At 38.8% G+C, this 25,347-nt stretch overlaps 1 protein-coding gene across 1 annotated transcript in view; it reads left to right on the top strand.

Annotated features, from left to right (window-relative positions):
- Window positions 1-25,347, top strand: part of LOC122810768 (adhesion G protein-coupled receptor E3-like) — an 804,089-nt gene that overhangs the window by 77,153 nt on the left and 701,589 nt on the right. The window contains exon 3 of the mRNA XM_044082329.1: window positions 10,741-10,829. Coding sequence (XP_043938264.1) covers window positions 10,741-10,829 — 89 coding nt within the window. The remainder of the gene's footprint in view (window positions 1-10,740; window positions 10,830-25,347) is intronic.

Genomic DNA, 25,347 nt, shown 5'->3' with positions numbered 1-25,347 from the left:
GGAGGCTGCTTGACTGTGAATCATTTTTTTCTATAATATCTTGGCAGGGGTCAAACAGATACTAAGTATGCAATGTGTTGGGGGCTACTTGTGGATGAACTGGTTTTTTTTTGTTTTTTTTACTTTATCTTTTTACAGGGTCAGTCAAGCTAGATTAGGATACTATGTTTTCGTTTTGTTGTTGAATCTCTAGCTTTGCAAGACTGAAGTGTATATGAGGGAAGTGAAGTAATATCACCTACAAGTTCTTAAATTTGTGATGCTAAAGAAGTACAGTAATGTAACCATTGTCTTGTCTTTTCATTATTTTAAATCTTGTAAGCTCAAAGCAGATATTGTGGGTAAGCAATTTGGCTGGGGGCTATGCCTAGTATCTGTGTACAAAATGACTGGCCTTACTGTTGTACTTCTGACTTGCTTTACAAGAGTAATGTGCATTTGAGTGAAATAAGATCGACCACAAGCTCTGAACTCTGGCTATTGTGTATGTGAAAAAATACATATATTAATAACAGTGTTGTTTTTTTAATCCTCTTTTGTCTTTAACCTCACAAGATCAAATCAAATACTGTTGGTGGGGGTGGGCAATAGGGACTGTGGCTATATGTGAATGAAGCAACTAGGCCTGCTGTTTACTGTTGTAATTCCAGCTTTGAAAGACTGTAATAGTTGTGTGTACTTTCAGAAGAATGTAATCTAATTATCAAATGTATTAGTCATTCTTAATGTATGTTATTTCTTATCTGTTCATGAATATACTGAATGTCTGCTTAAAATGTTTGTAATATGTTAGAGCTTTTCTCCCCAGACATATGCTGAAAATGTTTTTTTTTACTAAAGACAGTTGGACAAATCTGGGTAAACAAACGTAAAATAAATAAAATGAAATATATATTTATGTACGGCGAGCTGGCACACATAAGTTGTGACTAATATTTCTGTCAACTAAATAAAATTAATACAAGTATGTAGTATGTTAATTTAATCCTGGCAGGGTCAAAGCAGATTCTTTTGTTCGGTAATGGGGGGGGGGGGGGGCTGTTTGTGAATTAAACGGGTTGACTGGCCCTGCTGTTTACTGTTGTAATTCTGGCTTTGCAAGGTTAGTGTGTATTTTGGTAAAGTCATCTGTCATACAAGCCTGTGTCAGTGTCACTGGCTCATTAGAAATTGGAGTGACTTGAATTGTGAATAATAAATTAAGACAGTAGAGTAGGATTTCCAAATCTCCTTACTCTTCACTTTGCACTGTACAAAATGCAGATTACCTGATACAGTACAGTGTATGTTTACTACATCATCTGTACTCATAATAGTTTCATGCAGTCAAGACCAACCACTTTTTTACTGTTCATAGATGTTTAGGTTTTGTGCTGTTATAGCATAACCTAAACACCTCATTAGCTCTAAAATGCGATTTAGTCTAGTATTTGGTAGACTATTCACCATGTACAATAGTGATTGAGCAGTTATTTTATGTAAAATGATAAACTCGATCAGTGCTGACCACACTATCTTAGCCCCACCCTGTGAAGTTAGCTCCACCCCCATTAAGGTGTCTCCTGCAGCCCCCCCCCAATTTGAAGTCTACCAGCCACCACTGCTACAGCAGCCTTGTCAGCAATGCCTACCTTCATTAAACACTACAAACTGGATAATAATTTCTAGATCCAGATCTTCCTTTGGATCTACTATCCTAAAGTGTATTCTCTCATGATGCCATCCAGGATAGCATGTAGCTGGAGATTCTACCCATAAGTCAAGGTGATGGAGGAGAGAATATAGGATACAGAAGTTATGTATTTACAATAACATTGGATCCTTATTGGCCAACTCCATCTGCCTCTACAACCCTCCCATCTCTAAACTGTCACTTCCATATCTTTGTATAGATGCAGTAGACCTAAGCCTAAAGCTGTTCTCAAGTTCTCACTTAGCACATTGGTCTCAGTTTTTCTTGCTGTTAGTGGGCAGGCTCAGTGTGAGGAACTGAGAGGACACAAGATAACTGTGAGACAAAGAATAAGCTTGACTGCTGGAGTGAGCTTTGCAGCGAAAAGTTGCCAACTCAGATCCACCACAAGGGTGAATTACTCATCAGCTGAGACATAAGGAATGGGATAAGAAAGATTCATCAATATGTTTAGCAAGTTAGTTTACTTTAGCATCCATAATGTTTTCCCAAGCTCACATTCTTCCCACTTAATTCAATAATGCCTCATGCTTCCATCTTTCTAAGTGTCATTTCTCAGGGATAACATCATTGTAGGTACTTGCAAGATAAATTGTTGTCTCATTTCAAATGTGGGCAGATAAACTTTTTTTTCCTGAAGATCTATAACTAGGCTAGCATATCTAGGGCTATTATTAGATAATTCTTTTTTATATCGTTTCTTGTTCTTCTCTAAGTGATTCATGTGGATTAGGCCTGTTTTTTTACAGTAATGCTTTAGCTAGCTAGGGACAGTTCATATTTTGCTAATTATATGGATAAGGACAAGTCAAAGAAAGCCTCAGGATTCAAGAAATATGGCAAATATTGCCACAAGATTCCTCCCCAAGACACATATGAACATTGCCTTGTGTGCCTGTGAGTGGAACATTTAGCCAATGAGTGCAAAATCTGTCTTAACTTTGACTCCAGGACTGTTAAAGAGAGGAGAAACAAAGTAATTCTGAAAGCTCGCCTCCTCATCAAATACAAACCAAGAAAAAAAAAGTGCAAGCTTGAAGAGGACAAGACAGCTAGGGATCCTCTGGGCTATCCCTAGTTTTTAGCAGAAAATACATCGTTCCACAGTCTCTCCATTTACTTTGAGTAGAACAGGATGATGAAGGCATTGGTCAAGTTGTAGCATAAGATGAATATCCCCCTTTCCCATTTCTGGACAATTAAGGACATTTGCATCAATATTTGCAGCTTCTGTTGTGACCCAGCTTCATCACTTCATGGATCTGAGCGAGCAGTATTCCAGAAGAATCTGACAGTGACATCAGTGCCCCCTTCTGCTCTGATACCTTTATCAGTACCAATGATCTCAGTGAAAAGCACTTCAAGGCCACGTATCACTAGACGTCTGTGATTGATACTCATGGTTTGGCATAGACTTTGTCTCTTCAAACCATGGTGTCTTTCTTTATTTCAGCTTCATTAGCTTTTGAGCCCATGAAGGCTATCTCAGAGATAGTATTGGCATAGGTACTAGGACCTAGTCCTTCCAAGTCAGCATCAACGTTTTGGGCTTTGATATCAACTGGGAGACCAATATCACCAGTACAGGCTGTCTTGGCATTGATGAGTAGGGACAGGAGATGGAAACAATCCAAACCATCATGTTGGTAGACTCCCAGAGTCTGCTTTCACTTTAGTCCCACCCCAGGGTTCTCCCCAGTTGGATATCATCATCCTTTTATCCCTGTGCTATAAGGGCAGAATGACAAATGGAAAGCTGCCAATGCTTTCTGGTGTCCAGAACCTAGTCCTCACTACAGCCTTCACATGAGTTTGCCCTAAGTGTACCAAGAAAGATGAGATGCAAATGATGGCTTCTGGAATCCCTATCAGATTTCCCTACCTCAGGCACTAATATTGATATAGGGGAAGCTCCTCCAGACCTCTTCCAATGACTCAAAGTTTGGGAAATTAGGAAATACTAGCTCTAATATCTCGAATGGGATCATCTTACAGAATGCTTTCTGTTCTGCCCCACATATATCTTGGGTGGCCCTGCCCATTAATGAAATGATTAAGCTGGTAGTGGCTAGCTATGACATGGCAAGAGTCAGCTATGAGAAACCCATCCCCAGCAGATTGGATAATATCCTCCACCCCAGCAGAACACACATGCTTACAGCAAGGCTCCCTTGGCTAACTCTATTGTGGTAACAGCAGCCCTCAAGAAAGAGCCCTTGGAAGAGAGTGCTGTGATCCATCCCCAGGATAAAGATTCACTGGCTTTAAAATTGTGCTTACAGTTCACTGTCAGGGCATTGAATTACCTGGCACATGTGATTTGTTTTCAGTGCAACCACAACAGCATTTGCAATAGACATGCTGAAAAAGCTGCTTTACAGTGATTTCTGAAGAAAAATAGAGCCATGTGTGATAGCAATGACTAGAGTTCCCATGACCTGTCCAAGATTGATTCATAATGTGGTAAATGGAACAGCAAGAGTAGCTGGGTCAGGCATAGGGATACACTGGCATTCCTGGCTGAATATTATCATTTTGACTACAACTTTTAAGACATATAATATGGCCTACATATTTAAACACCAGGTAAAGGACAAGCTGTCGAATAGTGATCAGGAATCAAAATGCTTGTGGCTGTTGGTGTCAAGTTCTACACACCGGTGAGGACCTTTTAAAGAAATCAGAAGAGTTCACATAAATTGTGGCCCACAAAGTCCCAACAGCAACCCTTCAAGAAGTATTCAGACAGAAATACATATGAACACAGGAATGTTCCAAATAGATGCCCTACATGCAGAGGGAACCCGAAAAAGCAGGGATTCCATAGTTCTCCCTGTAGGACTTTGGACAGAATCCCAAACGATTTTCCTGAGTGTCCAACTCTAGAAGCAGTTGGGAGTTGAATTGCCCTTCATCAACAAGCATGGCCGGCCATAACACAGGGCAGATGGATTATGAAAGTTATATCCAAAGGTTACCTAGTTCTTTCCCAATGCTACCTTCTCAAGGTTGAGGTTGCACATATGTACAAAAGAGCCATCTAAGAGGTTCCACTAGAGCAGAGATAGATCAGGGTTTATTCAAGATTCCTTTTTGTTGCTTAAGAGAGAGAAGGTTAGACCCATAGTAGATATAAATGGTCCAACCCAGCATACTCCCAAAACTAAATTCTGGGCACTCATGGAACATTCCAGCCTTACATGCCTGCAAGAAGGTGAATGGATGTGTTCTATGGATCTCCAGGAGACTATCTGCACATCACATTAGAATTGCCAAGATGTCTAAGGCATTCCTGTGCTTTTGAGTCAGTGTGTGACCTTCCATTTGATCTCACCATAACCCCCAGGTTAAGGCTGCAATGACAGCTCAGCAGAGACTGCAGGGGATCAGAACTGTACCATACTTTGCTGACTGGCTCCTAGCTGCCCCTCCAGGCAGTCACTTATTTGAGCATGGAAGTAATTGCTGCAACTGTTACTGTCCTTGGTGTTATTAGTGAATAATGTAAAATGTCAGTTGAAGCCACTACAGTCACAAACAGTCTGAATACAGTGGCAAAATATTCACAAGTGCGCACTTCACAGAACCAAACAAATGAATATCCAAATATGCAATCGAACAGTGTATTATTAAACTGCAGGCAATTGTCTTTATAAGGTCATAACATTAAAACTCTGAATTCTGCTGCAGTTTGGTTCATTTTTGTATTTGGATATACAGTGGCAAAATAGTTAACCTTCTACTAGAGAGAGAAATCATTCCATATAGTGACTACAAACTCTGCTGTCTCACCTTACTCCTACAGTAGCCTTAGGCCTCAAAATGCTAAGGTAAAAAATAGCCTCTGCTCCTCTAGTCCCCTTTGCTAGGTATTTTATGAATATTTTGCAGTGGACTCTAAATATTCACCAGTTCTAGATGTCTGACCCTCTGTTCCAAACTATTTGTCTTTCAACAGCATGCCACTGATATCTCAACTGATGTCTGAACTAGGGCAACCTTTCACAGAGCTGCCGTCTTACAACTCTGCTTCTCACTGTTGCAGTTACCATGGATGCTTTGACATTTAGGTGGGGTGGGGCATTATTTTTATTTTTTGTTGTTGTTAAAATATTTGTATTAATTAGAACAAGTAAATGATACATTTTAACAATAGAACTATCTAAACAAACAGTATAAAGTAAAATGAATACAACTATTTTCAAAGGTGTCTACTATATAATTTGCATTCTGATAATTCTTAATGTATAAAAATGAAATGAAAAATAAAGTCCTTGTTGTTAACAAGGTTGTGACTGTTTAGTTCACTGAATTTTATCCAAGTGTTGTGGGAAGAGGTATTTCTAGTAGTCATCTTGATTGTTCGTTCGTAATGACAAACATCAGTCACAGTATTTATGAATTCCTTCATCATTGGAGTTTGTTCATTTTTCCAGTTCTTTGTGATTATTTTCCTTGCGATGGATAAGATGCTCCATAGAAGAGGGTAATTTACTCTCTTTACACAGACAGGTATTGGTGTATTGAATAAGATCAGTGATTTAGATGAAGTGAATTTATCATTAAATAACACCTGTAAAAACATTAATATTGCCCCAAAAGGGGTTGGGCATTATTCAGGGCAGATGGAATTTAGACAGACCAAGAGGCCTCCTTGCACATTAATGCAGCAGAGATGACAGTAATTCTCCTTTTGTTTCTGGCCATTCAGGATTTCCTTCCCTATGGTGCAATTTCCATCCAGTCTGACAACATAGCAGTGGTGTGATACAAAAATAAACATGAGGGAACCTGATCATATCCTCTATGTTGTGAGGTCATGCAACTGTAGGAAATGACTGTGGATTATTATCAGTTTCTTGTAGTGGACAAGTTCAGCAGATGTTTGCTACTGCCACACTACTGGTTCCTAAGTCTGTTATCACTGGGTGCTCTAGTCCATCACTGGCCTCCATGATATCTGTATGCCTTTATCCTTTTTCTATTCATCGTGATATTTGTGCAGAATGCCATGATTAGCAGAGTCAAAATCATTTTTCTAGCCCTCTTCTGTCCCCAGAAGGTATGGCTTCCTCTTCTTTGACCTTTTCTTTAAATGAATAGTGTGGTTTCTCCAACTGGCTTAATGGCCAGGGACCCGGCATACCCCTTTATGATTAATGCAGCCCTAAAACCTTCATCTAGGAAAATCTATAAGGTCAAGTGAACAAAATTTTCCTTACTGGTAACCAAATAACAACTTCAACATCTATACACAGGATTCTCAAATTTCTAGCAGATATGTTTGATAATGAATCCAGTTAATAAACATTGAAAGTTTATTTGACAACAACATCTAAGTTTTAACAAGGTCTAAACTCTTCTTCTCTAGCTTCACTGGAAAGTCTGCAAGGCTTTTCTAAGAGGTACATTCCTAATAAGATCCCCATTTACAGAACCTATCTCTCCACAACATCTAAATTATGTTCAGGAGAAATTAACTATGGTTTCATTATCACAATCTGCTTGCTTAATATTGCATAAGGACAGAATTTGTATTTGTACTAATTCAGCATTTCTACCAAAGCTGACTACTGATTTTAACTTAAACCAGTTTCTTGACTCCTAGTTTTCTTTCAATTGCTTTCTAATGATGAAGAATGCAAGTAGTACTGTATAGATGTTTATAGATATTAACAGGCTTATCTTCACAAATACCAAACTTGTAAGGATGACCAACTTTTTCTTTCTTTGCTGTGTCTAGATTAGGAAAAAAAGTGATAAAGTTTATTGTATACAGACGGCTATCTGAATGTGTTATTTTTTTTTTACTCTAAATATGTAAAAAATCTTTGCCAGACAACCCTAAGAAGCATTCTAAAATGACTCTCTCAATTTTGTTAGCCTAATTTAGGAATTTTTCTGCTGACATTTGTGCCCAAACAACATGGAAACCACTGGACACTTTTAGAAGACACTACAAGCTGAATGTGAACTCCAGATCTAGGTTGACATTTACAGATACCATTTTCATGGTATTTTGTCATGAATCCACACACGAGTATCAGCAGTGGACTCTGTCCGACCACTGAAGTAGACAGACTGGATCATATAAAATTAAAAGTTAAATGCTTACCAAAACCACAAGATCTTCACGATCCACATATTTCCAGTTCAGCACACCTGACTACCTACCCTCTTCTATCAGGAATTGCCACTTCAGAGAGACTAGTCAATTCTTTCTGCATCCTGTAGGATGTACTTATACAGGTGAAATGTTGTGTGTGTGTGTGTGTGTGTGTGTGTGTGTGTGTGTGTGTGTGTGTGTGTGTGTGTGTGTGTGTGTGTGTGTGTGTGTGTGTGTGTGTCTTTATCAGATGTATTGTTAGGGGAAGGTTTTTCATAAGGTGATGTGTAAGGTTGGGGGTTGGGGCACCATTAAGTTAGGATTCTCCCCTCTGTACCACCTTACCCATATTTATTATACCTAATGCTAATGCTGCCACTGTCAGGCCTTCAATCCAGACATAGCAGTGGGGCAGTCTAACTACTAGTGGAATGTGACAGTCACATTCCATCATGATATTTCTTGATCTCTCTGGATCTTTTGATACTTATGGACCATGGGCTTATTTTGATACCTGCATGGCTACTGTGGATGTTCACAAACAATTCTTGCTTGGTTTGTCTCTTAAATGACATGGCACTACCAGCAGGTGAAAGCTGGATTTAATTTTTCAAATAAGCACCCACTGAGTTGTGTCATTTTTAAATGTTTGGTTTTGATGCTGAAGCACCCCTGAGTTCTGTCATTTCTAAACATTTGATTTTTATCCAAAACACACACTGAGTTGTGTCATTTCTAAATGTTTGGCTTTGATGCCAGTGTAATTTATATTGTGCATCCTTCTGTTTAGAGATGTTTTGTTTTGGAGCAGTTTATAGCATCATTGCTGTGTTCAGAATATTCAGCTTTACATTTGTCTTCCTCAGGAATGTATACATGATTTTAACCTTTTGAATACTCCCATGATTCCGCTTTAAATTGTTTAATTCAAAAATGTGCGTATTGCTGTTTGCCTTTCCCAGGTTCTTTATCAGTCTATTTTGATTGTTTTATGGGAAAGTAGGTTGGAAGTTGGTGTAAAGACACAGAGCCCTAAGGTGTTCCTGTATAACACAATAACACCAAGTGTTAGTGTTTGTAAAGCCTTCATGAATCCAGGCCAAGCACATATACAGGATCAAGCACCCAGTATGGTAATTTGACCTGGAAATGGTCATTCTTGCACTGGTATCATTGCAACTTAATTACCACAATGACCTGCACCTTAAGTTTTCAAACATACTGATTTAGCTTGACTGCAGTGACTGCAGAATTCCCAACAGGGTCATTAAGTGAGATGTTACTTTATTGTCACATTACTACAGTGTGGTGGGAGCTAGGCTGTTTGTTGGTCCCTTCTTGTTCAATTTCTAATGTCTTAATTCTTATATAGCAATATCTAAATCATGACAGTTCCCTCTACCTAAAAGTACTCTTAGTTATTTGTGTCCCAACTAACAGCCCTGGTCTGCTGGTGAATTTATGTATGTGTATTGATTCACCTGACTATCAGTCATCTGGTTATTATGTCCATCTCTGTGGACTTTGCTAGCTTTCAGTTAAGGGCACATGTGACTTATTCAGCCTTTAGGAAATCCCACAAGTACTCTCTCTTCAATAAAGTTTATATAAACTGCAGCAAGATTGCTGGTATTAATATTATTTAAGTAATTTCCAATTCAGTATAACTGATTTTTTTTAATTATTTATTTACTGTTTAATATACATTGTCCTATGTTTATTTATATTTTTATTGCTTGAAATTTAATTTTTTCATTTGCTTATGATGTTTTATATTGTAAGGGGCATGGGTTGGAGCACCTAAATAAATAAATTTAAAATGATAATATGGCATCAAACAAAACCACATGGCTTCCAAAATAATGTGAAAAAAAATCTGACAATTTCTTACACAAGGAGAATAAGTTATGGACTGTTACGTTTTACTATATGCCATTGCAGCTGTATTTTGTTTCCAGTAATGGTATTCCAATCTGAACATAGTACAGCTGAAGTTTCACTCACCAAATGGGTAGGACCTCTAGACAACTGGGATGTTGACTATCCCACTCAATGGAACTATACAGTGACACAAATTATAACTTATCAGTATAATTCAGTATACAGTTTCAGAATTAGGACTTTTAATATTATGGGAAAAAAATGCTACAGATGATTTCCTAATTTCCAGAAGTCCATTTCACCTCACATGAAAGAAGCATTGTATTTTTAAATTTCTGACAAGCTGGATTTAAGTCATACTTAGTCAAGTAATCATTAATTCCAGTTGTTGGTAAACAGATGTTTGATCTGTGTGATTATTTTTGGTCATAATGGGCTGCAGCTTCTTCAAATCATAGCCTTGTTTAAGAGAACTGCAAGCTTACAGGGCACACTTTAAATCCTTAATTTAAAGTGAAATATTTACTAGATTTTTACAGCTTTATAGACTGTATGCTTTGCACTGAGACCATACAAGCATGAGAAATAAAACTTGTATGCACATTGTAGTAGCAGATAATAAATTAATTTGTCCCAGCATTTGTTTCCAGTCAGTTAACTTGTTAAAATGTATTCCCCTCTAAGTGGTTCATCATGAGTAAAATAGATAATGTATACCATTATTTTTTTACAATACAGTTGGTTCTGAAATATATCAGTTGTGTTACTATAAAATGACACATTTTTAAATGGAATATATACTCATGGTTGTGTTTAGTGGTGAAGTAATAACAGACCATTTACTATTATTCTACTCAATAGCTTGTCTAACACAGTAAGAAATGTGTTACATTATTTCATGACAGTATACAGCCTGCCACCTCTCACTATGCAGTCTAAGCAATTGTTCTTATAAACTGACTTATGAGTTATGCAGCATTAAACAACATTTGGATAAATACAAATAAACCATAATAATAAAAAAAAATAACAAAGCATAAAAATGTCTTTTTATCCCTAGGTCAGACATGTGCCTGCTGTCCTGAGTCTCTAAATCCAAATGTTCTTCAGTGTTCTTCTGGAAACTTCATTTTATCTAACAAAACCCAGGTAAGAATATATATTTTGTTAAAATGGAAATCATACCAATATTAATTAAGTATTAATCTACGGGTACATTAAATAACACAATTCATGGAAAGTATATTAGTAGGGGACATGTTTTTTTTTCTTTCTATATTTATTAAATTTGAATGAGATAGAGATAATGAAGGGATGGTTGTTAAGTGGGTGTTCTGGTAGACTACAAAAGAGTTTTTTGTAGATCTGTAGTAATTTAGACAATAATGTTTTCTGTACAAAATGTGGAAACGAAGTTAAAAGAATAATTATTGGTAACAAGGGTACTTGGAAAATTGTAGAACTAAATGATGGCATATTCAGGTGGACCAAATGCAGATATTTGGAATTAAGTATCAGTGATGTTTACTAGTGAAATATGGAAAAACAAACACAAGAATTTTAAATGGATATGGAAGAGAATTTATAAGGTCAGTGGCTCCCTAGATCTGACAATATTGGAAGAGATTATGTTAAACTTTGACATAAATAAAACAAAAAAAAGACAATACAACATTGACTGGGAATTCATGATACATGTTCAAATTATGGACCTCTTGGAAATGTGAGCTAATGTTTGTTTTTCTTAGTTATTCTTTGTGGGTCCTTTATTACTCATCAGACATTAAAAGTTCCCCACTTACCTCACTTTAGACTGAAAGCTGATCCCAGCAAGATGTCATTCAGGCAGCCACCACCAGATATTTAGGTGCCTGAGCTCCCTTATCACTACTATACATGTTGTTTTTTGCTTATTACATGAAAAGAAAAAAGTCTACAAAATTGAGGGACCAGTCTCTCCAGCTTTCTGTGGTACAGTTAATAATTCATCTGTATTGTTTCCCCATCTGCAAAACAAAATGGAAGAAGAGACACTGTTAGCCCACTACAGTTATTGATGTTTTAACATAAAAAACAATATTATGATACACTTGTATGTTAATTTCCAATGACAGGTGCGGCCCTGTCAGGTAACTTCTTGGTATCGGATACCTCATCAAAGGTAAGTAATCAAAGTATGCTCACTGGCTGCTGGTGCCTGCACATACCACATACACCCCAATAAAAGAAAATTGTTTGGTTAAACTCATGAGGAAAGACTGACTTAAAGTCTTTGTTAAACTCATGAGGAAAGAGTGACTTAAAGTCTTTGTATGTGCAGATGAGACACCCTCCACACTCTCAAAGAACTGTCTGCTGTCTGTTATTATCATCTGGACAAATGGCAAAAAATGCTGTGATACATGTTAAACAGCACCTTGCTACATGCGTTCACACTCACAGTGGTACAATGCTGTTAAACTAAAAGGAAATGTATAACTCTACCTTAAAGCAATAAACTTTTCCCAGGCGGCATGAGCCTAGCATTGAGCAATGCTCTACCTTCTCTGACAATGATGCCACAATATGAGCAAAAGATAATTCACTTTAATAATTGGCTTTATTTTTATTGTCATTCAAATGGAGTGCAATATTTGTCAGCCTGGGAGGAAATGACCGACAGAATATGCTGCTTCACTAAGGATGGACTGCACCTGCCATTCTAGGGTTTCAAAAATTGGCTAACACTTTACCCAACCCCATAGTGCCTTTTTAGGTACTATCAACTTGAAAAGTCATCCGACATTGCTGAAACTACCTAGGATAATCTAAAGGTGTTACTGCTTAATGTCAGGAGTCTAAACAAAAGGAAAAAAAAAACACCACTCCCTGAAATTCTAAATGGAGCCACCTATACTGAGAAGGAGGATATAACAAATCTACTAGCTGATAAAGTCAGCTATAGGTTTACCCCATCCCCCACCCCCGACACCTCTAAAGAAATGCACACTAACATAATTCTTCCATCTGTCACTGGGGAACAGTTTCTTAGTGTTCTCTCCAAAGCTACAAACACCACATTGATGGGTCTTGATAATATACTACGATGCCTCCTGAATAGCATGAAACATGAACTATCTGGTCCCCTAGAATCATTATTAACCATAGCCTCTAAACAGGCTTGTGCCAAATGAATGGTGAACTGCAACTGTTTTCCCTCTGCACAAGTTTGTACCTACTGCACATCCACCAAATAAATAGCATCAGAAATATCTAATTCATGGATATAAACTTCATCGGTAACATTACTAAGACATGTTAGAAGGATATGTATATTTGATTACCCCTTCTCTGGAACAGGCCACCCATCCAAGTGAAGCACTTATTCAAGCATAACTTGGACCAGTGGATAGGGAATCAAAATTTTACCCCAGGTCTGCACCTATTTCTCTTATTAGAAAGAGAGAGCATATAAATGTTGGATTGCTCATGCCCAAGCTGTATATACTTCCCATAACAACCCATGTTAGCAAACCCTGTCCAATACAATTGAGAAGCATAGCTAGGTAAACCTTATCTAGGTAAAATTCTGTCATTTTTACCACATGTAGAATTCCAGTCACAAAAAATGCTCACTCAGCTAAAAATGTCCAACAGAATTTCCACATTCTAACCACAGAAACTAGAAGTGAATGTCCAACAGTTCAACTTGCAGTGCTCTCTTTTTGTACTACCTTACATTCAAGGCCAAAGTTGTATATCCTCCAAAAGACAATATAAAATTCTATGCTTCATTAATTTTATCCCCCCAAAAAAAGAAACAGCACTGTTTTACAATAAACAAATGTAACGGGCTCTCTGTAGAGACTAGAACTACCATCCTTCTTAATACTTATTCATAACATTAAGACTGTGCAGGTGTTGCAGTCTGGTATTCCACTTGCATTTTGCTGGAGTAGGGTCTTCTAAGAGACATGGGAAAAAAGGATATTGGTGCCATCTCTTCATTTTTGGGGTCATATTAGCCACTGAGATCTCCTTGCTGGCTTCAGGATTGATTATAGTCCCCTAGAATTTTAGACTATGCAGCTTCATTTGTCCTGAGCTAAAAATGCAATTAGAAATTGAGCAGTTATAAATGGTGAGTCAACACTGTTTGGAATGCATATGACCTCAGAGGAGAGGGAATCTGCTAGGCTGGTTGTCTTTGCTGGTCTATTTGACATATGCAGCAATTTGCAGTATGCTCCAGCATAATTCCAGTATATTCCTGGCCAGCTTGTTCATTCTCCTTTTTTCAAATGAGACAGTGGATTCTGATGCATATCATGACATCTGTTATTTTTGATACCTCAAACACCTACAAACCATTTTTGATCTAATGCACGTTTGCATGTTGATTTAATTCCATTGCAAGCTCTTGTGTTTTTCAGCTTGTCTGGATTAAAAAACAGTTTCTACAATGACCAATTTGTCAGCTTGATCGGTGTACCAGGCAGCAGAAAATCTTAACCTTCCTGGAAAAAATCTGAGGAAGTCTAGAGGCAAACCCCAAGTCTGTTGTGGGTGAGAATGGCTAATGTGTGATCAATGTCATTATCATGTCTGTCCAGGGAACTAGTGGTCTGATCAGACATTTTATATAGAAAAGTTTAAAGAATACTGTAGCCTCTGATAATCATTTTGAGGAGAAAGTTCTAATAAAATATAAAACACAAGTAATCATTCAGTAGAAAATTCAAATTGAAAATGCAGGTTGAAATTCTCTTGAAAAAATAAATACAAATGAACTTTTTTATTCTGGGAAATGACTTCTTCAGTCAACTTGGCTTTTCAAAACATAATTGCAGTGCATTTGGTGACAAGCCATTATACATATTCTTGAAAAGATCTAGATTCTTGAAATGGGGGTGGAGGAAATACAATGCCAATATAAGAGGGTAACATAGTGTTCGTGAATAGATCTAAATCTAGCACTAGGCAACCTAGGCAGCTGCCTAGGGCCCATATTATCTGGAGGGGTCCATGGTGGCTTGGGGGGGGTGGTAAAAAAATAAAATCTTCCATAAGTAACATGAGCGGACCACTTCCATTAATGCAACAGACCTTGCAGGAAACTTTTTGTTAGAAAACAGCATGGCTTTAGGACCTTGCAGGAATCTTCTCTAAAGAGGAATAAGTCCCACAAACCTAGCATATTTCTTCTAATGTAAACATCATGTAAACCATGGGAGATTTGATTTAGGGCTGACAAACAAGGATTGAGACCCCAGCCAGAGATTTACATGCAGCAATTCAGTGTGAAGTCCTAAGTGAAATGAGACAGCAATTCAAGTGCAAAGATTTTAAGTAATTCAACCCAGTGATTCAGTAAGTAGCCAAGTGTATGCAGTTCAGTAAGTAGCCATGTGTGTGTGTGAGTACACAATTCAGTAAGTAGCCATATGTGTGCAATTCAGTAAGTTAGTGTGTGTGTGTGTGTGTGTAATGCCCCAGTTAGAGGGCTGACTGGTTAAGTAACTTTACTCAGAATCAAACCTTGAGACTTGACTATTAGTAAACAAGTGCAATAAACCTCCACACCAACTGCCAGCATATATCTCAACTGTCCACAATGTCCACATCTCTAATATTTTTGGTGTATTCCACATATATTTGTTTTTCTGACACATCCGTGAGGATTGAGTTCACCAAATAATGGAAGCCATTTCAGTTTCAGACTTCATATCCTTCAGAAAATGTATGGTAACACAATGACTTTTTATGTTAACAACTTTCTGCATTTATATGAGCAATATTTAAAACGTGTCCCTATTTGTGAACCTTTGTTCCCTTATAATTTTGGTTTGTCTGGATTTCTTGTGTTAAGAGGTCTTAAGCTATGACTGCCAGATCTCCTTTAATTTATTTTTTTAAATCACTAAGGATTACTGTTGTCAGTGTCAATCATAGTTTACAAGTTGTGTCATTCAGTGTCAGTGCTGTAACAGGTAGCATGTTTGCCCTTGCTTCAGAAGGTTGTGGGTTCTCTTCTTACACCAGGTAAATTGATTGCTGACACTGGTGTGCAGGATGTTGGGGGTGTACGCCTGAATGTGTTGCCCTTTGGATGACATGCTTAGTAACTCTGAACCTGTTTTTGGTTTTCCAGCCCTTCCCTATTGCATATCATTGGGGCACCATTTTTTTAAATGTAATATAGGCATTTTTTCTTCAAGGGCAGAAGGCATTGAATTTGTAGATGAAGCACTGAAATGCCAAGGTACTTGCCAGCAGCACTCTCTTCATTAGCTACCTTTCTATTTAGTGTGGAATTATTCAGATGACTTAATTCTGCAGAGATTGTGCATATTGACTGATATTGGTGGATTATGATAACAGCAGCCTTGAGTGGCCTTTTATAGTTGAAATGTTCTGAAATGGGCAGCTTTGTCATTACTGGTTCAAACATTTTGTTTAATTGCTTACTGGAAAAAAAATTCAAAACTACAAAAATGAAACACACACTCTAACAGGCTGTGCTGTATTAAACAAGGAATATAATTTAATACAATCAGGGAGGTGAATCAAAGAACACATGTATTTATGCATGGTCCTAAAAATGTGTGCAGTGGACCCATGGTTTGAAAACAGCTCAAAGGTGCACTTAATTCACAACTGGACAAGTCCATTTCAGGGTTCAATGAATGTGAGTTTTGTGTATGCTGTTTTCTTCTTTACTTCTATAATGATTACAGATATTTGGATTTAATGTAAAACTTTTATTTTGAATATTCTAGCACAAACACTGATAGCCATTTGCTTAACAAAACAATACAGTCTGACAATGAAATGGTATGCACACAGACACACTGACAGGTTTGAACCATGCTTTATGGTAAATGGTGAGAAGAGAGAGAGAGAGAGAGAGAGAGAGAGGCAAGTAATGGAACACTGTAATGGCTGCTGGGCAGGGATGCATGTGGTGGTGGGGCCCTGATCCATTACCCTGCCTAGAGTCCCATTTGACCATGATCCGACTCTGTTTGTGAATCTGTTAAAAAAACACCTCAGAAAAAGTAATCAGTCTGAGTGATGATAGAAGGATTCAAATACATCTGGGGAACAAAGACAGGATGAAGAAAAAACATAGGTCAGTAAGGTTGGGAATCACTGTGGATGTGAATAAGACAGTGCAGTAGGCTATGACTACTGATAGATTAGAAAGGTAATGTGTTGTTTGTTATATCTCTGTTTCTCTGCAGTTCTCCTGAACATAGCTTCCTTTGAGTTTTCTTCTTTGTCCTTTCTATGTGCCCTTGCTGTTTTTTTTTTTTTTAATCTTTTCACCCCTTCTCATATTGGTTCTGTTTTCTAAGGGTTTATGTCAAATTAGCCCACTTACTGAACAGCTGGGCATATATTTGCCCCTGGTTGGTCCTTCTGAGGCAAGCTGTCTTTGGACTATGCTCTTTTAATGACTCCTTTCTTTTGTTACTGCATTTTCCACCCTCATTTCCAATATTCCAGATACTTATATTATGTACAGTACCTTGTTGTCAAGTGTTTTGCAAGTAAATTTTTTAAAGCCAAGTTGTTTAAAAAAGTATTTTCTGAGGACAAAAAAACTCACTTCCATTGGCTCTTCAAGAGTTTCTAATCACTTGATCTTTTCTGTGTGTATGTCTGTGTCTGTATGAGGAGAAAAGGAAGTAAGAATTGTAATTCATCAAACCCAAAAATACATTGTTTAAGAGAAAACAACTAACAAGTTATCTTAGAAAGATATTGGTTGAATATATATTTTAAACAGAAATGAATGCTTAATGGTTACTCAGAAAACAGGTACTCTGACTTACTGACTTTCAGAAATAATTTTAGGCAATATATCACAGCATATGCAGTATCTTTGCCACAGATAAATGAGACACAAAATGTGTGCAAGAGAATGAATTTGTTTTATAAACAGCAGTTACATAAGCAAAACTCTTTCTTTTCTTGTTGTCAGCCAGTGTTCTTGTTCTAAGTTATGTACCAGCCTTCTCAATGGAAATAATTCTAAGCTTCATCTATTGTGGAGGAGAGACTGGAATTCTTTTACTTCATAACAAGTTTTCTTATGTTATAGTAGGATGTTTTGAGAATAAGTAAAAAGGAAATGGCACAACAAGTAAACTCTGAACAAAAACAAGTGCCAATACTGCAGAAGAGCCAAAACGAAAAGTACTTTGTAAGCCTTTATTCGATAATCCACAGAAAGCTCAGCAACCACCATACATTAACGCCATTGAAACACACTGCATTTTCATCCCAATGCAATGACTTCATCAGATAAGCAATAGTAAATTGTGTAAAGCTTTTAAACACTCCTAAAAAACAATATAACCAATCACAGTAAATCCCAAATGAGGTAGTTAATTAAAACTTTTTCCTAAAGCGATGACACCACTCAGGTCAATATTAAATACTCATAAAAACAATTTTTTTAATAAATAGCCATAATACACTCAAATAATAATTTCGTAAAAAAATCATATATGAATAAAATACCTTATAAATTCATAAATTAAATAAAAAAAATATTTTATAATTCCCTTTTGAAAAAAACAATACAAAAATATAATAAATAAGGTTTGATTTAAAAAAGTTTTTGTATGGTTAGCCTGCCATCTATTGACTAAAATGTGAAATACATTTTATATTTTCCCTGCTTTTAATTTCAGAAGTGGTACAATAGAAATAAATTCATTAAGTCCTGGGGGTACTAGCATCCAGGAAGATTTGCCACCATAGTTCTCTATATTCTAACCTTTCTTCCCATAACCCTCCCCTCACATCTTTTTTAACTTGTTCTAAAACCATAAAATGAAATTTAGCTTTGGGGCAAATAATAGTATGTTTGTACAAGGCATTTGATTCTTTTTTTATTGTAATTTCATATTTGTGTTCGTAAATCCTTCTTTTTAGTACCCTCTCAGTTTTCCCAACATAGAAGGAGTTACATTCTGAACACACACCTAAATATACTACCCCCTTACTCTCACAGTTAAAATAATCTGTGCTGATAATCCACCTATGCCTACTATCTAAATAAATTTTGTCAGTGTTTAAAATACTAACACACTGTGGACAATGCCCACATTTATATGTACCCTTCCTGGTCCTAGTACACTTGCCCGGTCCTCCATATTCCAAAAGATTCTTAAAAGATTGTGAGTTTTTATATACAATTTTACACGTAACCCCATTCATTTGATCCAAATCTGTCAACTCTAGGAACCGGGTCCATTCTTTTCTAACTACTTCCTTAGTAATTTTGTTGTTAAAAGCATTGTATTCAAGGACCAGTGTTTTGAGAATAACAATTTTGGCAATGGAAATAGTACTTTTCAGAAGTCCTTAAACTGATAGAGCAATCCCGATTATTTGGAACATTTAATCTTGCAGTACTGTGCATGTTGTTGAACAAGTTACTAATTTTTCAAAGAAAGACATAAATCTCAGTGCTACAAACCTAGGCAGTATAAATGCAGGTAGTTTCATCTTGAGAAGGTAATGGACTCATCCTGTAAACTAGGACAATGCTGATAGAATTGGACAGGGGTGTCCAAACTGTTTTGCTCAGGGGCCACTTACCATATTTTGCAAAGTTTGGGGGTTCACCTTGTCACACTGCCTGCCCAGCTATCTGGAATTCTGTAAATAATTCTGTATCATTTGTGAATACTGATATGATTTATACAGAAGTGTGTGTAAAGTACTGAGCTAAAATGTAACCAAGCATGCCCTATTGGAATAGAACAGGAATGTACCTGCACAATTGTGACTATTTAGATGTATATGTTCAATGGAAACTGGAACACAGGAGGTTAACTTGAAAAAAATTAAAAGAAAATAGTTTAAATTAAATTGTTTTATAACCACATAATAAAAGAGATGTTATCTCTCAGTTTCAGTGCAACAGGCAATTGTCTAGAACTAGCAGTTTTTTGTATTGTCTAAGTGTGGAGAAATGTAAATTATTTCAAGACTTCCACCATTTGCTAAAAGATCTGAGGGCTATGTATTTTTCACAGGGAGATGAAAATGCTGGTCGTTTCTGACAATGTGAGTTTAGCTTGGGAACTAAAGTCAGGTGACAAAAAGTGATGTCATCCAAGTTAACCCAGCAGTAAAATCTGATATCAATTTATGAACTCTCCCAGAGAGAGAGAGACTGTGCATTTTGTATCTTGTCTTTGACCTACAAACATCCACTCACCACTTCTGCCTGCATGTTGCTCTGTAAGTAAGTTTTCAGGGCATAGTAACTCTTTTAGATTCAGATAGGACTATAGTAAAGTACAGCTTACATGTTTTCTTTTATTTATTTGAGACTGCCCCGCAATATTGTTTTAAATATTTCCTGTGATACTGAACTCTAAAGTCGCTGTGAATGCATACATAGTATTGTCTTGTTCTTTTATTATTTATTATTACATATATTTAAATCTTTCAGTTATGGCTGGTCTGTTTACAGATATTTAAGCTCTTAGGGTACTTGCATATTTATTTGGTGATACTGCACAGGCCACTCCTAATAACCTGGCTTTGTCAAACTACCATTTGGATTAATAGTAACATTACACAGTATGATTGGATACCCTTTGTTAAGGGCCTTAAAGTAGCTGATAAGGACGTGGCTGGTGGCAGTTAGAACTACCTTATAGTCTGGGCAGAAGGGGGCATAGCTCGTAAACCTGTGCCAGCCTTTCCCAGGTGTGTGTGTGTGTGTGTGTGTGTGTGTGTGTGTGTGTGTGTGTGTGTGTGTGTGTGTGTGTGTGTGTGTGTGTGTGTGTGTGTGTGTGTGTGTGTGTGTGTGTGTGTGTGTGTGTGCATAAATCAAATCTCAAAGTGTGTGTGTGTCCGCTACTTGGGCAGGGACACAAAGCACTGGTAGGACAGAGAGGGTGCTGGAGGTCTTAGCTCAGCCACTCAGCTGAAATCTCAGCTCTGTAGTAGTACCAGTGGAGAGTCTTAGTGGGGATCTGGAGAAAGAGGGAGAAACCAGCCCCAAACTGACTGTGATCTCTGCATGCTCTTAAGGGAAATTTCACTTTACTGTGTGTGCACTTGTCATCCTCCCCATGTGTACATTCTTCACTGTTGCCAGTGGTGAAGATAGAGGCTCCTTGATTACTGGGCCAGTGCTGGGGTGTCACACACCTTACCGTGTCCAACATGTATGTCCATTCAAAACAGTATGGTGTAGGGCATACAGAAGGTCAGATAAAATACTTTGGTGGGTCAGATTGTGACCCCTAGGGCCATCTGTTGGAAATCCCTGCATTAGGACCTTTGGGAATCCCAATATGTAAAAAATTCAACTAACTCTGTGAGAACCTTGATGTTATCACAAGTCTTGTCACCCTGTAGGTTATGATATGTTCTTGTCTATTCCTGTTTTCTAAGCCATTTAGTGAAAGAATCAGTCTGATAACAATAATCAGAAAGTTTACTTGTGTTTTCAAAGCATTGTACTCTTCTTGGCATCCAGTTGCTGTCATGTTCAAATGATTTATTTACTTTAGTCTTATATCATATAAGTTAACTTGGAATATATTCTTAACCTTTTTGCATCCAGTGAATATTTTTGGTGGGGGTCAGATGTATTGGTTTCTTAAGATTACTTCTCTGATGAACTGGCAAAATAGCTCATATCATTCTGCCTTAATTGGTTGCTAAAGGAATATGCTTAGCAAGTCATAGTAAATATCTGTGTGCATCCAGCTCTAAATTATTTTCTTTTAATTTAAATGCAAATTAAAGCACAGGCCTTTAAAACATTAAATTGATTTAATGTTGTGTTTTTATATTCTGTGACTTATGTATTTAAGCATGTGATTTTTAAAAGTCTCATAGTCTGAGGAGTCTGAGAAAGTTTTCTTTAAGATAAAATAATTACTGTGGGATTGTTAATAAAAGATGTATTTCTGTGGATCCTGGCTTGCTTCATTTTTATTTTTGTGATTTCTACAAGGTTATTGGCCCTTGATAAGTACAGAAGGCTGGCAGTGGAATGCATAAGGTACTTAAGGAAAGTGGTGGTGGAATGCATGCAGCACATAAGGAAGGCTGGTGGTAGAATACATAAGGTACATAAGGAAAGCTGCATGCAACACATAAGGAAGGCTGATGGTAGAATACATAAGGTTCAAGAGAAAGGCTAGTGGTGGGATGCATAAGGTACATAAGGAAAGCTGGAAGTGGAATTCATACAACACATAAGGAAGGCTGGTAATAGAATACATGCGGTTCATAGGGAAGCCTGGTGGTTGAATACATAAGGCTCATAAGGAAGGATGGTGGTAGAATACATAAGGTTCATAAGGAAGGCTGGTGGTGGAATGCATAAGGTACATAAGGAAAGCTGGAGGTGGGATGCATGCAACATATCAGGAAGGCTGGTGGAAGAATGCATAAGGTTTATGAGAAAGGCTGGTGGTGGAATGCATACGGTATATAAGGAAAGCTGGAGGTGGAATGCACATGGTACATAAAGAAAGCTTGTCCTGGAATGCATAAGTCCAGAAAGTTATCAAAAGAAAGAAGAAGTTCAGGAAAAAGTGGAATAAGGCTCAGAAGGAATACTGGATGTTAAGTTGTCTATTTCGCCTTCATTCTTGCTGTTTGGGTTCGGAGCCAATCCTCGGCTCTGACTCGGCCATCTTCAAAAGCTCGAGAGCTGCTTACTGGCTCGAGGCCCCCCTATATCCCATGATGCCTGGCGATAGATACCCAGATCTCATTTGCCGCTTCTGCTGAGAGGTTGTTCTACTGGCTCAGGTCATATAAAACTTTATTATTATTGTATTTTTCTTGTCACAAAACTGTTAGTTTTTAGTGTAGAATTAGTCATTAGATAACACTGTTGTATTGTAGTTAGTTTTCTCAAGATCCTGATTACTTCTCCTCAAGAAACTCGTTTAAGTTAGAGAGTTCCCCTCCCCCCTTCTCTCCCTTTCCTTACCTCAGAAAGGATTTTCCGTTTTAGTTAGAGGATAATCTTTTCTCTCTACCTCCTTTAAAAAAAAAAATATATATATATATATATATATATATATATATATATATATATATATATATATATATATTTTCCTTAGTATCACTGTTAGTGTTTAGCGATAGTTATCTATAGTTGTTTGTAGTACTGCTTGTAGTTTTTTGGTTGTGGTAGCTGTAGTGTGCAATTTTTAGTGGTTAGTACTTTAACCTGTCTTTTTAGTGGTTAGTACTTTAACCTTTCCGTGTGTGTTTCTTGTCCTTGGTTTTCCTCCAGGATGTCCAAGGATCCTAAGCCATCCGGATTCAAGAAGTGTGACTCATGCTGTCAGAAGATGTCTCTGACAGATGGTCACACTTCTTGTGTTTATTGTCTGGGCGCTGTGCACCTGCAGGACTCTTGCTCGATTTGCCATGCTTTCAGTCCAAGAGTCCTGCAGGAGCGCAAAAACAAATTAATCCTGAGGGGTTTGCTTAAGCCCCAAGATTTACCGGCGAAGGCTCAGCCCGTGAAATCTTCCAGGCCACCTAAACCTTCGGCTCCCAGTTCGGAGCCATCGTTGGGTGAAGCCATACCATCCATCTTGGCTCCATCTGGAACCAATGTTCCTCCCTCCCAGTCGGCTCCAACACATTCTTCGGAGCCGTCTGAGAGTCGAAAAAGATCCAGGTCTCCTTCTCTGGAGTCGATACGTTCAGCTCCGAAATCGCCTCTGCTCCAGTCGGAGCATAGTCATCGCTCATCCCACTCTTCTCGGTCCTCAAGACTTTCGGACCATGACTTGGAAAGAGTGGTCAGTAGGCTGCTAAAATCGCAGGCCCTAGCCAAAATGTTGTCCAGCCCCCCTCATCAGGTGTTGGCTCCATCCACGTCTGTAGATATTCCTTCTCCAACTCATCCTATGAGCTCGGAGACGGAGTTCATTGGGATTCGAGTCGTGAAACCGTCGGCTCCGATACCTTCTCCTTCGGTACCATCGTCGGCTCCGATCCCTTCCATGGTACCATCCCTGGAGGGATCTGGGTGCCGAGACTCCCTTGTCGGCTCTGAGGGGGCGAGTGGCATCCAACCCTTGTGCGACCCCGCTCTCCCCCTCAGAGCTTCGGCTCAGGTGAGCTCGGCTCCCACATCTGCCTCGGAGCCATCCCCCTTGGTGCGAAGAGGAGTTCTGGTCTTTTCGGAACCAGAGCCCTGTCTGCATCTGGGCAGGGATGCCTTCGAGGTGATGAGGAATGTACTGGCCCCCGAGACAGTCCCACGATCGACCCCATCGGCTCGTCCCCCTAGGGTGCCTGTGTCAGCCTCTGCCCCTCTTCCAGATACCAAGCGTGGGGATCCAGTGCTCCAGGACACCGCTTTGGGTGTATCCTCCTCTTCCGAGGCCTACCCTGATCATTCAGAGGAGCCACCTCACAAGAGGAAATGCAAGAGGAAGCATGTTGACTCCCCCGAGTCTGTCACATCAGATACCAACTTAGAGGAGTCAGAAGGGTCCGCAAGATCCCCCTCTGAAGATGTCTCCTTCTCAGACATCCTTAAGATGCTTAGGCAGAGGGGGAACTGGACTGCCCTAAGCCCTTCCGTGGATGAGTCGGCATTCCTGGACGCGTTTGGATCCCAAACTTCCACCTCCTGGGTGTCTCCGACTTTCGACCCACTGATGTCTGTGGTGGCTCAGAAGGTGTGGTTAGCTCCAGACACAGTGGAACCAACCCCTAGAAGACCTGCCAAATTCATTACTGCACCACAGGACAAACAGTTCTTGACCAAAGGTGTCCCCATTGATGCCATGGTGGTAGCAGCGGCTACAAAGAAGGAGTTGGCAGAAACTTCTTCATCTGTCCATCCCCCTAACAAGGAGTCCAGGAAGATGGACAGATATGGGAAGCAGATGTTCTCTTCAGCGACCTTTTCCATGAGGTCCCTGAATTACCTGTGCCACTTTACCCGTCTTCAGAGGGATCTCCTGAAAGAGCTTGGAGATACCCTCCAAGATCCATCAGCTGAGGGGGCCCAGGCTAAGGCAGCCTCCCAGCTGGTGACTTAATTCAGTGGTAAACTCCTCCATGAGGCTCATTTCATATGCAGCCGATGGTGCGAGTAGAGCCGCAGGCACAGGCATTTCCCTAAGGGGCACACTTGGATGTGGCTATGTAACTCTGCAGAACCTTTCAGAGCATCTTTCACCAACACCCCTTTTGATGGTTCCTCTCTCTTTGGATCACAGGTGAAGTATACCCTCACAAGGTGTGAGCAGGAAGGCAAGACTCTCTCTGCCATAGGAGTCCATTTTTCCACTTCTTCCAGACCATATCCCAAGGGACAGAAGAGTGGAAAGATGTGGTTCCGGAAATCCCAGGGAGCCTTGCTGGACACACGTGGTGAGTTCCCATCCAGGGGCAGAGGAGGGAACAATAATAGACGCCACCCTTGTGGCAGAGGGGGTCCACAAAATCAGGGCAGCAGAGAATCCTTCTCTGAGAAGCCCTTCCAGCATCCCTGAAGGGTTGCCCGGCTACCCACCTCTGCAGGCAGTCGGGGGAAGATTATCACTGTACCCAAGAGCCTGGCAAGACATAACACAAGACAAATGGGTACAGTCCGTTATATCCAGAGGCTAACAAATTCCCTTTGTTTGCAACCCCTCAAGGTCAAACAAGTCCCTTC

The sequence above is a fragment of the Protopterus annectens genome, chromosome 9.part0 (assembly GCF_019279795.1).
Source record: "Protopterus annectens isolate FY-2018-M chromosome 9.part0, PAN1.0, whole genome shotgun sequence".
Lineage (NCBI taxonomy): Eukaryota > Metazoa > Chordata > Ceratodontiformes > Protopteridae > Protopterus > Protopterus annectens.
The sequence above is the reverse complement of the archived record's forward strand: the minus strand, read 5'-3'. Positions and strand labels throughout refer to the sequence as shown.